Raw genomic sequence first — 19,098 nt, forward strand, 5'->3', positions numbered from 1 at the left:
GAACCTTCTGGTAAGAATTTATAGAGATCCATTCGCTAAAACTAAAGTTATTGTCCGGAAACTAAATGTGTCTTTAGACGATGCAGATGACGACATGATAGCACTATACGATGCAAAAAACATGTGACATTTTACTACCCAAGAAATCTAATATCTATGAAAAAATGTTTTTCCATAAAAAAACATTATATTCACAGTATTATACTAGGTAAAATGAAGTGAGAGTTTTAATTATATTTATTGCAATGATCTTCTGTTGTATTTTTGCACTAATAAAAACAATCCCTTGGTAGTAGTTTTATTGCAATTCATAAACTCTCCTCTACATTGGTTGTTAATAAGCCTGTATTTGTGTTCATTTCTATACTTCAAATAATTAAAATACACAGAATCATACAATATCTTCTTAATTTTATGTGAAATGTGACACATTCCAAAAACTATACCAAACACTAAATGTCTTATAGGTACCAGTCTTGTATTCAACTCCAGTTTCCGGTGCATGTCAAAACATGGAGGGAAACAAAATAGTGCATTTTTTTCTTAATTTTTTTCTGAACTCAATTTTTTCTGTTTGATTATAGGTTTATGCTGAATTGAAACATATATATAGACTTAAAAAATTCTTGCATCTTTTGGGGGATATCAATCCAGGAATGTGGAAGGATATCATGTTTACTGGAAGTGGTGCGGCCTGGTAAAAACAACAAACAGAAAGTAGAAAAAAATGTTTTGACTTCAGGGTTACGTAACTTTTTATTCTTTGTGGCAAGACCCCCTTTTTTTCTATTAAATCACAATTTCACATTAGTACATACATGATATGAACATGAATTTTTTATTCTTTGTAGCATTTTTTTCAAAGATCAGCTGTTTAACATGTAAGCCTATGGAGCAGTCAATTACAAGACTGCAACCTTAAAGTCTGCAATGTTGAACCTTCAATGTGGCTTAGCTGTGACTGGTTTTTATTTCAATAATTGAATGTTTTACAAGTTCAGTCAGAGCGATTAAATGTGTTATCTTCGATCAAGACAACTTTCACCAAAAGAGGCATTGACTATTGATTTGACTATCCTAATGTACTTTTACTCAGTGTTTGTTACTATTTTATTGTAATTTGAAGATTTCAAAACTGTCAGATATTAACAAGGCTGTCTGATATGTCTGATATATTTATTGAATGTTCAAGAAATTTGGCAGTTGTGAGATAATTTTGAAACCTTATCATGATCACCTACTGACATTAAAACTTCTTAAATGCTCAATAAATCGTCAGTCTATTTTTAGATTTCCTATATTCCTGTTGAATTGTGTTAATTTTTTTAAGGCAGGAGCCTTTCCTAATATACTGTTTCCTTTTGTGTTTTTGACATCATTTTTCAAAGAAAGAGTATATACATTTTAACTCCAGGAGGGGGGTCCCATAAACATTCTGGAGTATTACATTTTAACTCCAGGAGGGGATCCCATACACATTCTCGAGTGAGTACTTACATTTTAACTCCAGGAGGTGGGTCCCATACACATTCTCGAGTGAGTACTTACATTTTAACTCCAGGAGGGGGTCCTATACACATTCTCGAGTGAGTACTTACATTTTAACTCCAGGAGGGGGGTCCCATACACATTCTCCAGTGGTGAGGTTAGCATACATATGTTCCTTTGTACGGGGTTCGATGATCTCCACCCACTCCCATCTGAAAAAAGAAGAAATTAATTATTAAACCTTCTTGTCTCATTCTAAGCATAGTTTATGAATAAAATTCATTTATACTTGCCATATATATTTTACTACATTTTATGAGCTCCATTGCCTATTTGATCGAGTTGTATTTTTTATTTGATATAACTATATTTGTTTTAGTTCAGATGTGGATTGAACTGTACATACATGTAACAGGACTATTTTACAAGACACTGTTACAAAACAATTTGTCTTCTTAAACGCACAGATCAAGTATTATCAAAAGCTACATGAGGAATTCCTCTCCAGACATGTTAAACCTGCTGGGGGACATGTTTAAATTGCATTGGGGCTTGAGGTATGAGCTTTTAATTCCATGTTGAAGGCCTATTTTGTTTACTTTGAGATGTTCTGAGTAGATGTAATTATTTTATACTATATATATGTTGCCCTCTAGAAATCTTTGAGTTTTTAATGGCGAAGGTCTGTGTGTCCCTTTAGGTACTTCAGCTTCTTTCAGCATTGAAAACTGACTATGAATAATTACCAAGAGTGCTGAAATGGACTGTTAAACCCGACCAATCAATCAACCAATCTTAAATCTTTCATAATAATGTTGGATTGCTGTCTCATTGATTTATAGGCTTCTTCTTGCATTTATTTATAATTCTTCAAAGTAACTACTTAAAATATCTTTTTACTTCCAACATTCATCAATCTAAACTAGCTTATAAACATGTAAATATTTCATTTTGAAGTGTTCAACAATTTTATAAATCTAATTTCTCTTCATCAGGTTCATTGCAGGGAACCAATACTATTGATGGAAGATGAGAATAGCTCATTTATCACATTCTTATTTAGGAATTAATTTAGCTGTCATTATATATGGAAGGCATTTTTGTAGGGTTGTCATGTATTACACATTGTTCTTCCCATACCTCCAAAAGATGAAGTACTGTGGATTCATTTTTTTTTTTCGTGAGTATCAGTTATCGTGGATTAAGGAAAACTTGCATTTTCGTCGGTATTTTGATTTGATGGTTTAGAAAATCTCTGCATACAAAGCCTATATAGAAAATGTGTGATTTGTTGAACATTTGAATTGGTGGTTCATCTGTATAAACCACGAAAACAACGAAAATTGGTACCCAACGAATAATTATGAATCCATAGTAACCTATTATATTATATTCATCTTTTCATTTTACTGATAACATAGGGTTAACTATTCCTTCTCTGGAATTTAGAAAGTACTCTTAAATTGAAAAAAAAACTTTTCTCAGAAAACTTAGTGGCTTAGAACTGTGCTTTGTAAATTTCTTAATAAATTGTTGGTTGCCTTATTACAAGGGGCAAATTTAGGTTTTTCATATAAATTCATCTTAAATGAAGAAAATAATCAACAATCTTATAATTTGTAATTTAAATATGGGACAGGGTGAACTCAAAAGAGGGAGATACTACCGTATCTCCTTATTTTTATATCACATGAAATATGTGATACATTTGGTGAGGTGTCCAGAAACATGACTGTTTGTAACTAAATAATACAAGAGGGTAGGAATGCTCTTTCTGTCATTTTTTGCTACCTTTAGCGTCAAATTGGTTAATTTTTTTTACCATGATTCGTCAAAATGTCCTTATAGTGAATAGTCAGCGGTCTCAAATAATGATCATAACCTTTATTTTTGAAAAAAAATTAACGTGATTCGTCAAAATCAGACTATTTTTTTCTTGTCTAAAAGAAGGTGTACATTTTATTGTCATGCACCAAACATTACCATAAACATAATTTTGCAAGAATTTCTTATCGTCATTTGTCAGGCAAGTACCCCCATTATGACCATATTCATAATATAAGACTTGATGGTTTATGAGAACCGAATAAGAAAACACTTTCAATGTGCATGCATTACACCACAAAGTAACAGATCAAAAGGTTTTAATTACAATTATAAATAGATAGTGTAGTGGACCAGTAAAGCTTCAACTTAACTTTGTGAGCCACTCTTTAGAATCGTGCTGAAGATTTACTGTAACACTTATATTCATTACAACATGATAGCTTGTTCAATAAGTATTGTATATTCATCATAAGATGATAGCTTGTTTAGTAAGTATTGTATAAGATGTTTCATGCGGCTTCAAAGTATTAACATCCTAAGCTGATTAGGAAATACCTCTTCATTAAAAGACAGATCATCACTTCACAATAAGTGGTCAATCTTATTATTGGTATCTCAATAGTTAATTGTTATTTCTGTGTGGTCAAACAGTCAAAATAAAGAAAAATACTTTAACATTCATTGTTACAATGCATATATATGATAGTTTTCTGTTTACATATAGACTATAATATGCTTGTATTGTTATGGTGTATATGCTTTGTTTTGTATTGGTAAAAATGAGAATGGAAATTGGGAATGTGTCAAAGAGACAACTTGTGCAAGAGCAGATAACAGCCGAAGACCACCAACGGGTCTTCAATACAGCGAGAAATTCCTGCAGTCAGAGGCGTGCTTCAGCTGCGGCAGTGCCCCCTAAACAAAAATATATACAAGTTTACTATATGCTTGTTTTGTCTTGGTAAAACTATATGCTTGTTTTTGTCTTTTTAATTTGCAGATTTTGTTTACAGTATATAAGATATGGTCTATTTAACATATCTGAGGCTTTTAAAAAAAATCATGTACATCACCAAAGGATAAGTATAGAATTACATGTATAATGTAATTTGCTAATCCCTCCCATTTAATACCAGTTCTATAATATTTTTAATAATCTCAAATTGTTTCTACTAATCAAATTCTTACATGATCTTACATACAAATGTTACAGGCCCAACAATTTCAGACATAAATAATTATTTTATTAGAAGAAGCTTTCATTTTCAATCGAACTGAATATGCATTAATTTTTATTTGCTGCTGGACATCATACAAATATGTGAAGATGAAGTATAACTGTTATTTAGTTTTTTCATGGTGTCATGTACATTTTGTAACTTAACTCAAAGAAGAGTTACATAATGGAGTCACTGCCTTTTATCATTCTACAACATGTCATACATATATTCTAGTTTTCAGTTTACCTAGTATATCCACACCATATTTCAATAACCCTTATTAGAAATCTGTGTAACGAAGTCAAAGCTAGAAGTCAACATAACAGAAGAGCCTGACTTACAGACAGCTTATAACATTCCTATTAAAGTATCATGCTAGATGTCAATACAATCGTCCTCCAGTGGGACTAATAGATTCTCCATGTCAAGAACACAATCAAGCATAAACTATAACCTCTACAGCTATATAATCGACTAAGTGACATTAGATGTGGTGTCAGAAACTGCAAGTCAATCTAGAATGGAGATTATTAATTTTTCATCAATCAAGTGTTATCTGTGTTAATACATTTAATTATTTTTCAAATTACAAATCCAATAATTCTGTAATCATTTTGCACTTGCTCAAGTCAAATGGTAACATTATCCTAGCAACTAATGTATTTACAATTTAAATGAGCAACCTTATGATTCCATTCTTAAGAATCCTTTAATTGTTGACGTTCTAACTCCTCTTGTCATTTGGTTATGAAACTACTTGTAAACTGAACTTCCACATATTGTGACAATAATTTCAAGTAAAAAATGTCCTTTGAAAACAATATCTCCCCACCCTTACACAATAAAATAAAGTTCATACATCGATGTGACTGACTTAATTGCCACTTACTTTTAAAAGAAACATAATCTTCCCCCTTACAGTACAAGTGGGTTCCATTTATTGAGGTTGGTACATTTTGTATCAAATCTAGTGGTGGTTTGACATGTTAGAAGAACATCTGTCTCTGGGATATTTGATTTCACATACAGTTTGCAAAACTTTCCATGTTGGCCTATGGACAATTTAACCTTCGCTGAGTGTTTAAATTTGTATCGTTGTTGCTTCAACCAATTAAAACCACAAAAATTGGTACCAACCAATAGTAATAAATCCACAGTACATAATTTGGTGAAAGAGTGGCAAAAGATACCAGTGAAATTTACGAAGGGATGATTTCAACTTCATGGGAACTCTTGGTTTAATAGTTTCCTTCTTAGTAGAAACCCTCCATCAAAGAAATCATAAGAAATACAAGCCCAGGAATATCTTATAAATTAGAAGATACATTGTATACCTTGTATACCCTGTATGCAGGCCCTACTGGAATGTTGCTACATAGAAGTGGAAAGTTTACAATTGGGAAGCTGAAATCACCTTTTATGGTGTAAAGTTTTGTTTTTAACTGACCCTCAATGTCAATTTCCAGATGTAAGTCAAGATATGAGGCAGACTTAACTGTATCTGTTGTAAACCTTTAACTAAAGTTTGTGTTCAAGTGAGGTGTCATCCTTTACTAAAGATGATTTTCTTCAAATAAGCACCTTAAATTATGTTATCAACCCTGATTCCCCTCTCCTTATTCCATTAAAGGTTAAAGAAAACACACACACATACTTGGTTGATGGTGAGCGACTCCTCCTTTAACTCCCCTTCCCAACCCTACCCCCTGTATTCTTCTAGATTTAAAACATGACATTAGTAATATGTGACACCACATTTAACTACCAGTACATGTACCCTCCCCTTATTCTTGCATAATTAAGAAATTATATACGTTTGTACATACTTGGTTGAACGTGAGTGACATTTCATTTAACTACCCTCCCCCTTTTCTTCCAGATGTAAGAAACCTCTATACCGGTACATACTTCTTTTAAGGTGAGTGACACCTCATTTAACGCATTACCTTCCCCTTTTCTCCCAGATGTAAGAACCCTCTATACATACTTGTTTGAAGATGAGTGATACCTCATTTAACTCACTACCCTTCCCCTATTCTTCCAGATGTAAGAACCCTCTATACATACTTGCTTGAAGGTGAGTGATACCTCATTTAACTCATTACTTCCCCCTATTCTTCCAGATGTATGAACCCTCTATACATACTTGCTTGAAGGTGAGTGATACCTCATTTAACTCATTACTTCCCCCTATTCTTCCAGATGTATGAAACCTCTATACATACTTGTTTGAAGGTGAGTGACACCTGAGTCTAACAAGAGATACATAATGGTTCCACTCATAGTAACGATCCATAGTAAATCCTTCACTAATTTTCACAGCACATATGGAAGTTTGGAATTGTAATTAACATGCTAATTCAGAACTGGTCATAAACAATATCTAAATGTTCATTTCACTGTCAATGTAATGGCCTGTAGCCATGTTTTACACCAGTTAATTCTTTCTTTGTAAACTGAACACAGTCGCAAACTTTTTTTCTCAATCAAAGCATTGCATCATTGTTTATATGTGCAATGAATTCCAGAAACTCAATAATCCTTATTTTATAATTACGGAAGCAATCAAAACATAATCCTGTGAAAATCTGCTTTTAGAACAAAACCCGCTATATCAACAAGAATATACATAGAGTGCTTGTGGATTAGAGAATGTACTCATCCAAATCATATGGAAGCAAAGAAGAGTAAATTGTTGTTGTTATTTTTCATAACTTCCACAACATATGTTGTACAGATAAACACCTTCTATTGGACAACTATAACCACCTGTATAGAACCAGTGATGTAAACTTATATGATTTCTGTGATGCCTTGGCAGTTTGTATATCTATAGGAAGTCAGCTTTCAATCACTTTAGATATGTTTTTCTATGTAAAAGGCCTCCACTCTGGCAGAATCATACAAATAATGTTACACTTAATAATTAATTGAATTTTTTCAACTGAAACAACGAATTCCAAAATATTTTCTACAATTTCTGCAGTCAATCAAACAGTACACTGAAAGTTTACATTAAATATTGGCAGGATTATTACGTGTACTTATCTATGAAAAATAAATCCATTTTTAATGAGAAAGACCATCTGTCTTTGTAAAACATTTTTTTGTTGAATAATAATAAATCTTCCACAATTTCAGAATTTAAATTTAGAAATTGAAACATCTGACCACCTTTATAACCATCAGTACATCTCAATCTTCATCAATCCTTTCCAGGTCAATTATTTAAATCAATCTCCAATAAAAAAATGTCTGCTCACTGAATACCAATACATGCTTTCGATAAATCCTACATTTAATTAATCATTTACAGATCCACTAATATGTCTTAACCCAACAAAATTTCATCAGTTTATCAATAATCCTTTCTCAACTGACTTGGAACATAAGGTCTAGCCTAAAAACAAACAAGTTTCCTATTTACTCATTCAAACAGGTTAGCTACATAGAAAAACGTAAATGTTCTAATAAACATTTTATAAACATTGAATGGCTGAAGACAAACTCATAAATCTTCATAATAGGTGATGATAAGTCTGAGATTTTCACAGAAGCATTATCTTAGCTAGATCAAAGATTGTTAATTATATCTATGAAATCACTGCCTGTACTGGCTTTACTTAGATCCACAAAACTGCCTTTTTATCATGGAAATATAATATCTTAATTAACCTCTTACTTATTTAAATAGAAAACATAATGAACAATAACAGGGAAATTGTCTGCATGTATGTCCCTGTACTCACAAAGAGAAGTGAAACGGAAATTGAAAATCCACAATCTAATTAAACAATTTGATTTGTTATTTGATTAACTTCATTTAGCAAATCCTTTATAAAACATTTCCTTGAAAAAGGATTGTTGTTTAGAAGTGACATCAAATGACATTAAGATGAAAAAAAGAAAAAAAACTTGCCTTCATCCCCGTTTCAAATTATTATCTATATATATCAAATAGAAAATTATAATGTTGAAAATATAAAATTAAATTCATAATATAAAAAGGGGTCTACAAGAATTCAATTGTTTGTTGTAGTCTTGGCCTTCATTTTGTTCTCAGGACCTTTTTGAAAACCAGTCCCAAAATCAAAGATCTAATTACATGGTTAGATTCAGAATATCAAAAAACCCTAATATATTCAATTTATATCATAATACAACAAAGTTGAATTTGAACACTGTGGACCTGAATATAAAATAATAAGGACTAATTTGAAAATGGGGCCAGGAATAAAAATACAGTTTTCAATGAAACATAATAGTTCAATTTTTGAATTTAAACTCCAAAGGATTTCAGGTCAAGATTTTTTTTTTTTCAATTATAGAAAGTATTAGAAAAGTATTGTTTTGACCTGATTTTACCTTTAAACACAAGTAGTTGCCCTGAAACAAGAAAAATCCTCGTTTTTTTTTTTGCCCCTAATTCCTAAACAGTTTGGGCCATAACCCCTAAAATCAATCTGAACCTTGTGGTACAATTTTGTAGAGATCCTAACACTAATACGTACACAAGTTATTGTCTGGAAACCAAATGTCTTTGGACATGAAAACGATGACAAGTTATACCATTATACGGCTGCAAAAATTATGTGGGCATTCTCTACAATATCTACGGTATTTTAACAAGCTTCCTGTCTTGTTGATGTTCTCATATGATATAACCTTCCCCAGGAAACAAAGACTTAATCAACGGGAGACATATCTTCTTTATGTGCAAAACAAACTTTTTCTTAACATTTATTGTTTTTGTGACATAGTGAAAATTTAAACCCATATTTTTATCTTATTTAAGCTATGAAATAATATACATGTCAGTTTTGATTACATCAATATTGTTGTTATTCAAAAAAATGTTGTACTAGTTTTATGAAAAGTCATAAATATTTACAAGCAAGAAAACCACACTAGGCACTCCACGGGTATTAACCATACAATGTAGTTTAGCTTTTCCATGTATGATGCATATCTTAATTACAAATTTATTCGGATCCAAATTAAAAAGTGGTTAACTTAAAAATTTAAGCAGCTGTTATATATATTCATAAATAAACGGTTTGAAAATTAATATAATTTCTCTTCCCTTATGACAATATGTGTTCACATAGTCAAAGTTTGATTCCCCATTCTTGCTGAATGTCCTGGAGTTATCATTGCAGAAACCCCCCTTTTCTTTTAAAGTAACAGCAAATTATATGACCTTTACAGAAGACACAGTGGTCTCAAAATGAACTTGGATCTTCAAATCAATATCAAAAGGAATGGTTCTTTCCATGACTAATAATCTAGAAACTTATAATACAGCAACTAATTATTGGTCCATTTTCTAGATACCCAGTATAAAAGCATGTCATTGCACTAACTTTGGTCTACTTGTAGTATTTATGACCTTCACCTTAACAAAGCAACATCAAAATCAATAGGGATCTTACTCCCATTATATGTGACTATTATAGGTTATTATCAATGAAATTATTTCAGTCAATTTTTAATAACAATGACCTTTAGCTTTGACCTTAAGACCTGAAAATCAATAGTGATCTTCACTTCATTATAAAATACCATATGTCTAATTTATCACCCCCTAAACTAAGATGACTGACCAACTGATAGATGGCCTGAAAAGTCAAAAGCTCAGGGCCTGATTAAGGTACTTGCCTGCCAAAAAAAAATTTAGAACATCATTTTGGTGGGTTTAAAAATATAAATGCCATGTCATATCAATGTATAAAACGAGAATATAGGTCAGCTCCTACTTTTTCACACCTGCTCAACATGACCACTATGATCAATATATTCATATCAATTAAACTACTGTAGGCAGATTACTTTGAAGTACATTTTTGTACTGGCTACAAGAGTTTCCAAGTGTATATTCGAACAATCTTAATACTTTACTTCTTTAGAGCATTTTTTAGCTTATTTTCGAATTTATTTCTTTTTCCAAACAAACATATCTTGCAGTTTACAAGGAATTTGATGCAGATATCTAACTGAGTTTTTTGTTGTTATATGCAATAATTAGACGCAACAATACTCAGTCATTAACCCTACCAAGATAATTATCTGGTATTTGTAACTCTTAATAGAGATGTAGAAATTCTACTTTTTATGTTCTAGAATATCAAACAAAAGTTACAAAAATATCTTAAGAATCTCTTGACTAACAACTAGGTAAAACAATACACAAAGAGAAAGAAAAAAAAAACTTATCCTAATTTCTTTGTTCTTTTTTATCTTGATAATTGAGTTATGTTATGTAGATGTAAAGTAACATCAGCCCTCATATGTATTTAGATGTTGAAGTATAATAGTCATAAAGAATGAAATATTTACTATGATTGTATGAAGCATGACATCTGTAATATTCAGTTTAAGCTAACAGAAATTGACAATTACGAAATATTAGGTCCAGAACATGTGAAACAAAGATTTTATGTCTGCCATTGTGGTTTTTTTCAAAGGTTCTGCTATACAATAAGAACTGAATTTTCAACTTTACGTAATACATTAATGATAGCCTTAAGCTTAATCCACACTGACTAGACTAACTTAATATGTCTGCCAAGTATTTATACATGTATGAATAATATCAAGTGTGGTAAACACCATTTGATTTGAAAATGATGAATACAATTGTTTGACAAGATTTACTGAAATCAGATTTCTTCTCTATATAGATACAAGTTGCATGTATGTAACATGTATGGCAGTCCCTAAACATTTCCCTAAACATTTTTTTTTGTATCTTTTATTTGTTTTCCATAGTCAGGATTTAACATACATGTACCCCTACACTACCACCTGACAAGGGTATATATATATCTAAACATGTGTTCATGCCAAAGTTGTAGGACTATAAACAATGTCCATTTAAATATGGCTAAGAAATGACTTATTGTTACTAAAGGAAATGAAGGCAAATATTTGGGAAATCATTATATTTTCCTTCAAGTCTATGCTCCTGAGTGACATAGTCTGAACCAGTTGAGGTTGGTTGTATACAAGGTGATAGGACATGCTCTGGAATAAGTCACAAAATTAAATCCTTACATAACCCAACCCAACAAGGAATGGGTAGCCAACGTCAAACAAAAAATTTATAAATTGGGGAATTAATCCATTTTTTTCTTCTTCTAAAATTAGTAATAAAATTTCTTTAAATTATCATTATTCTGAATAATTGTTTAAAAAAAATCAATCATCATATGACATGCTCTTCTAGATCTACTAAAAGATTTTGATGACCACTGATATTTTATCTATTAGGGTATTTGGACATGTACATTTGTAGATGTAAGATAAGTATAGTGTAGACAGGAGATCTTAAAACTTTATCAATGACCAGAGGGGCTGAACTGGTTGTCATCTTTATCCCACAATCAACTTTTTCTTCAATTTTTCAATTCACTATAACCTTTAGCATACTGACCAAATATAGACCCCTTGGAACTCTTTTCTATCATTTTTTGTTTCAGTAAGCTTTATCTTTTAATAGTACATGTAGCTTAAGAAAACCCTACTGAATAAGTGTAAATAGACAAGGTACATCTACATGTATAGCATCTTAAAATATATTTACATGCACTAGAGTTAAACTAGTTGACATGTACAAATTACTGTCAGTCAACCAGATTACCTATTCTGAATATGTAAGATAATGATATATATATGAAAATTTTTCCAGTTTCACTAGGATTAAAATACCATATTCATCAAAATATTCAAAGTCTTAATCCATCTTTTCTGTTTTCCACAAGACTGTAGTACAAATGTACATGTAGTATGAGTGTACTACTGATTTAGCCAGTGACAACAATACATGTTATTAAAATTCACTCTTCAAAAATCCTGCTTATAAGTTATAAATAAAATGTCATAACAGCACTCTTAAGTATGTAAATATTGCTGACTATGCTTAACATAGTGACACACTTACTCATAACGGTTATGTTTATAAACTGCTAAATGAAGTTGTAACATGTTAACTTCCGGTTCTATATACAGGTTTCAGCAAATCCTTTTTTTAACCTCCCAACAATAATCTGAAAATCTTATCACAGCCTTTCCTCAGCCGATTTTCCACATTTCAATAACTTCATTATACACCTGTCCTAAAATAGAATCCATTCATCCTTTATATATGACCACCAAACTACAAATGTATAGGTAAAATAAACTCTATTTAATTGACAAAAGCAGGATAATCAGGATTTAAAAAGATTGATTTCAGTTTGACAGTTTTAACTCATAAACATACTAAACGAGCTGCCTTATTTGTTATTCAAATATTCATAAATCTATTGGCAAAGTATTACACAATCGGTGTATTGTCATTACTTTAAACATCAAACTATTTGTACAAAGTAAATGAAAGTTAAATATCTTTGGGATTTTAAAATTGCTACACTGTTGATTGTTAACACTATTATTGTAAGAAGATTGCGTGTTTAAAATAATTACAAATAGAGAAAATCAACACAAGAAAATAAGAACTGACATAGTTAATTGTCCGAGATAATTGAAATAAGTGAGCCCGTGATCACTTCCTACTTTATACAGGAAAAAACAATAGCTCTTCTGATCTTTGACACTGCTTACAAAACAAAGATACATACAAAAGTATCATAATAAAATTTGTACTGTCTTATTGTAAGCATGATATGTGTCAACTATAATTTCTACTGTCTTATTGTAAGCATGATATGTGTCAACTATACTTATAGGTCATTGCAGGTCAAACAACTGTCAAGATGAACATCCCACAATCAAAGCACAATTTCTTTGATGTACAGAATTTTGAGACAAAATAGCTATAGAGAACAAGACTCAAGAGTCAATTGGATACATATTTCTACACAACCATGCATTTTTTTTTAAATGAAGGTTGTTTTGTGAAAAACTGAAAATGTTTGGGGTCAGTATATTTTTCAATTCACATTTAACTTTAGGACAAGTCAAAAGATACTATATTTGATAAAATATTTCTATAAAGAAAACTTGACAAATGCATCAGAATTTTTCATAATTTTTTTTTAGATAATCTGTCTGAGAGGAAGCATATTGGACATTTAAATTGATTTTACATTGCAATACTTGATTGACAATAGACTGTCAATTCTTATTTATTATAAAGTGGAGACAAAGTTTATCAAAGGTTTTTGACAGACCTGTTATTTATAATATACTAATGTATGATCTGCAATGTCTTATGCATACAATGCAAGTTATAAATTTGATCGACCACAAACCTGATTTTGCTTTTTATCGTTTACACACATAGATAATCTCACAATTTAAATCAATATAGTTCTTTTGAAATCTGTTTATATATAAATATTCCTTTTTATCACAAATCTGCATATTATATATGGTTATTAGTTTGTTTACATACAAGTCTTCCAGGGTATATGATATTTACCTTAATGTAATTTTTCAGACAGACTTGAGCTAAAATCAAAACAGATTATATGACTTTTTGTTTAACCAAATTTGACTAGACATTTACCAATCTAAAAGGAAGTTAATGAGCTAATAAAGAAATTTACGCTATATGTTTGTACATTTCATCCCACACAACACCATTATGTTTCTCTAGTTCCGAACATAACAATAAGCATCAGTTTTCCTTTAAGATAAAGTATAATGTTTAACTATATGTAGATTCTTGCTACAAATGATCATATATTTCTTCTGATAATGAAATACCAATAAACTATACCAAACAATTATATTTCTTCTATGAAATCAATAATTATCAATTAGAAAATGTTATAAATAAATGTCGAACCGACCAAGAAAGACATGGACATCCATTTTATGCCATAAAACAAACGGAAATAAACGGCTTCAAAATGAATTCATAAAAAATTTCATGCACAAGCAAACAATCTAATGCTTTTATTTTTTTCAAAGGAGTTTATCATAATAGCTTCTCTTCCATAAAATAATCTGTTTGAAAACGGTCACATCTTTTTCAACTGGGGAAGTATATATAAATGAGTAACAATTTATGTTAGATTTAAAACTAATAAATCTGTTATCTGTATACCATGTTTGTCCAAATTCCTATATTTCTGTTCATCTCTAAAACAACAAAATTAAATATCAGAATGTGGTAGGTGTGAAGACACCTGGATGTTCACTTTCTTATATAATATTTCCCTATCTTAAGGTCACATGACACTTTCTTGTATAATATTTCCCCATCTTAAAAGTAAAGTCACATGACATAACTGTTAATAAATATGACTTAAGGAGATGAGTTGTTAACATCAATTTAAAGTACATTAGTTTCGATGTGAATAATATTTGTTTATCAAAACATACTGAAAAAAACACGTCAACCCTCTATTCCAAACGTGTTTGCTTTGTCCATTGGACCAAAGAAAAAAAAAAAAAAAAAAGTTAAAGATTAAGCAATAACATAACTATTTGTTCACAATGAAATAACTGGGATCTAATCTAAGTGCATAAGTTATAAAATCAAGCCCTGGTATCTATATAAGTGTTCTACCATGACAACTGATCCATACTTAACAGAAAAAAACCTGTACCATCTCGAATAAGTAATTACTTTAGATAGAAAAACTCAAATTCCCATCATAGACCCTGTAATAAGAAGCTTACAACTTTTATTACCTGTATTTATTTTTCACTAAAATTGGTAAAAACGCCTTTATATCACTTTCAACTAATATGGATCATGCTTTGCATGAGAATAAGCCAATTTAGTCCAGTACATGTATTGACAAAGGGAAGTAATTTGTGTTAAAAGTGAGTAATAAACAGAAATTGACTACTTTATAGCTATTTCTTTGTAATGAATTCAATTTTACTAAATGCTAGTGTTTCACCATCTCAACATGTCAAGAGAGAATAACAAATGAAGGGTTTTTGAACTTCAAACAGAGTTCGCGAAAAAGGTCAGTCCTCAGGATTTTACCACCAAAATTTTGCGTAGGACTGACACATTTTTATTATATTTTTCAATAGAACTAATAGTGAGGACCAGTAGATTTTCTTCAAGGACCACCAGGGTAAAAAAAGATTTTGCGAACTCTGTTCAAATCGGATTATTTCCTTCATAGTCTCTCACTTTTCTTACCAATCCTTTTACATTCTAATTTTCAGTGTACTTTAAAAAATGTTTTCCCCACTTTTCTGCATTAAACTCACTAAAGACCTAGCTATACACTACAGTTATTTCAAATTGTTTCTGATAGGTAAAACTTTGGTTGGTTCAGTAATGTGAATTCTACACATGCTAACTGAGCATACACATACATGTACATGCAATAATCATGAATTCCTGCAAGAATAAAAGCCTAATTCTTACATAATCCTGAAAAGATTCTCCAAACCTCTTCACAAGCAAATCAGACACCTTTTATATACATTCTTAATTTTTTAACCATTTCTAATTTTACTGGACTAATAAATTCTACTAAAATTTCTGTTATTTTGATAGGTTTCAAACAAGAAGTTTTAAATCACTTAAAGTCATCAAAGAACCAGGTGCTTCGCAGGGCGCAGCTTTATACGACCGCAGAGGTCGAACCCTGAACAGTTCGGGCAAGTATGGACACAACATTCAAGCTTGATACAGCTCTGAATTTGGATTGTGATCAAATTCTTGACATAATATGAGTTTCTGACACAAAACAAATGTCAAGATCTTACAAATCTTTTATGCAATATTGTGCAATTACAGATTTCTTCTTCAAACTTTTCAAAAATTTTTGCAAGAAGTCCAAAACCTGACATTTCTTTGTACATTATTTACAAGTAGTGTTTTGTAGCCCCTAATTCCAAAACATTTTGAACCATAACCCCCAAAGTCATTACTACCCACCCCTTAATGGTATGGAAACTTGTGGTATAATTCCAGAGAGATTCATACACTTAACAACAAGTTATTGTTTGAAAACTACAAAAATGCTTATTTTTGGCCCCTAATTGTTCAACTATTGGGACCATAACCCCCAAAATCTATCCCAACCTTCCTTTAGTGTTAGTGGTATTGAACCTTCTTGAAAAAAATTTATAGAGATCCATTCACTAAATCTAAAGTAATTGTCTGGAAAACCTAGTTTTTCCCCTTTTTTGCCCCTAATTTCCCTTTTTTAGACCCTTATTCCAAATCATTTTGAGCCATAACCCCCCAAATTCATTACTTACCATCCCTTCATGGTATGGAAACTTGTTTAATTTCAGAGAGATTCATACACTTAAACACAAGTTATTGTTTGAAAACTACAAAAATGCTTATTTTGGGCCCCCTTTTTGGCCCCTTCTTCCTAAACTATTGGGACCATATCCCCCAAATTAATCCCAACCTTCCTTTAGTGGTATTTAAACTTCTGGTAAAAATTTACTAAAACTAAAGTTATTGTCAGGAAACTTAATGTGTCTTCAGACAACGCAGATGACGACATGATACCATTATAAGATGCAAAAGTTTTTTTTTGCAGTTGTAAAAAAAGAGAAAGATTTAAATTCCAATAACAAACTACTCATCATAATCAGCAGTCCACAGTCTGAGGGAGCAGGTGTGGGGGGGGGGGAAGAAGATTTAAAATCCAATCATGAGCTCCATAACAATCTTGCTTTCAAATGTTGAGAAAAAAAAATACTTAAAAAAACCTACATTGTATATCGTTTTTATTTTTGTTAAGAAAATGCATTTGTAAAGCTTAGAAACCAGGAAGAAATTCATTGATATTCTTTCCTGTTCTTTTTTTATCTGACAAATATTAAGTAGATTTTTTTTTAATTGAACAAATCTGTATAATGTTTTATTTTGGATACATATAGTTAAAAACAGGTGCAGTGCAGTAAATAAAATGCCATTGCAGCCAACACAAAATGGACACTATTACTCCAACCATCAGCATTACAGATCAATATCAATTTTAGCCACTGCAAGTCAATTGCCTATCAAACATCTTATGCATGTCTATACAATCTAAATTTAAATTCTTATAATGTATTGCATAAAAATGCATCATACAATAATATGTCTTTCTTTAAATCTCTGTTCTGTTCAACTAAGTTAAAACATTTCCAGACTTGATGACTCAATGAATACATACATGTATTGGCACTCACACCACATCATCCTATATCTATATACATTTTACATACTGTTTGGAAGTCATGGAAGTTAATTCAACTAATCAGCATCAAGAAGAAACATTTTTCATAATCAGTACATACAAACTTATTGACTATTGGGAAAGTAAATTAAAATTGTGTCTGAGGACAGAACTGCCCTTGCTCAAAATTTTTCAAGTTAAAAAGGGGCATAACTGAAGAACAGAAAATGACTCACTGCCCAAATTCAAATTCGGTCTGCACATTGTGGTTTTTAGTATTGTGTGTGTTTCATAAAATTGGGATAAGGCAACCTTAAGTTAGTGCAGAAACAAAAAAGTTTGCAATTATCCAAGTTATAAAGGGGCATAACTCTAGAATAGTAAGTGATTCTCTGCCCAAATTTTAACTCTGTCTGCAAGTTGCATTCGAATTCTTAGCATTGTGTACATGTACTACATGTAGTATGATAAAATTTGGATGAGGCTAACTTTAAGATAAAGTGTGGAGACATGCAGAAAGTAAAATGGAAAGACAGACAAACAAAATCAGTAAAGTAGGACATGATTTGAATAAAAGATCACCCTCTTTTTATATGTCTCGCTTTTTGTAAGTTTAATAGTATATTGCAAATGTTGGAATAACAATGTCAATATTTTAAAAACATGTAAACTATATATATGCAAAACATTCAAAGTGAATCAATGACTGAAGAAGCAGGACCAAATTATAACGTCCATGGAAATGAAAAATGCCATAGCTTATAAAACTGCATACCAAATACCAATAACGAATCACAAGTGGTTCCCTTAATTATTGTAACCTAAAAACAAACTTTTTTCTTAAACAGTAAACTATGCAAAAGTTTAAAGTCAATGAACCATGATGATAAGGCTGGCCCATATACAATCTCCATGGGAAATTGTGAATGAGACTTGATAATGCTTATGAAACTGCATGTACATGTACCACTGACTTAATATTCATTTTTTACGAATGTACCTCAGGTAATTAATAAATTGAAAGTTTCTATGATTTCCTGCCATTTGATACAAAAATGTACATGTAAACAAATGATCAAACTGGGTCATGATCATTCATTGAATATTACATGTACCTTGTTCAACCACCCAAGACAATGTCAATAATGCAATCAACTGTCAATATACATCCCTTGTGGCAGTACTAGTGTTCACACCATTTAACACTAATTATATTTCTTAATTGCCACTGACATGATAATTGGATTAGAAATATCCAGAATTTAACTTCAATCTATTGAATTTTCAAGTGTGGCAGACAATAAAATAAGTGTGGCAGACAATAAATTAAATGTGGCGCTAGGAATTCAGTCTGCACGGTTAGCCACTAGTCCGATGCCCCAGACTAGTAAAATTTCATTTGGACTAGTGAGTTTTTTGCAAAATTTAGTTTGGACCTACATGTATAAGAAAAATGTCAGAATATT

The 19,098-nt window shown here is 31.1% G+C and overlaps 1 protein-coding gene across 6 annotated transcripts in view; it reads right to left on the reverse strand.

The window, feature by feature from the left end:
* Nucleotides 1-19,098, reverse strand: part of LOC139480918 (rho GTPase-activating protein 39-like) — an 87,816-nt gene that overhangs the window by 67,197 nt on the left and 1,521 nt on the right. For 2 of the 6 annotated variants that reach the window (XM_071263866.1, XM_071263865.1), the window contains exons 1-2: nucleotides 6,761-8,243; nucleotides 1,599-1,700 (exon numbers count right to left, since the gene is read on the reverse strand). In XM_071263866.1, coding sequence (XP_071119967.1) covers nucleotides 1,599-1,700; nucleotides 6,761-6,831 — 173 coding nt within the window. In that variant the 5' untranslated portion in view covers nucleotides 6,832-8,243. Of the gene's footprint in view, nucleotides 1-1,598; nucleotides 1,701-6,760; nucleotides 8,244-12,474; nucleotides 12,698-19,098 lie in introns of those variants that run through there. The other 4 variants (XM_071263871.1, XM_071263870.1, XM_071263869.1 and 1 more) reach the window with 3 other exon arrangements.

Source organism: Mytilus edulis, chromosome 7, assembly GCF_963676685.1.
Source record: "Mytilus edulis chromosome 7, xbMytEdul2.2, whole genome shotgun sequence".
Lineage (NCBI taxonomy): Eukaryota > Metazoa > Mollusca > Bivalvia > Mytilida > Mytilidae > Mytilus > Mytilus edulis.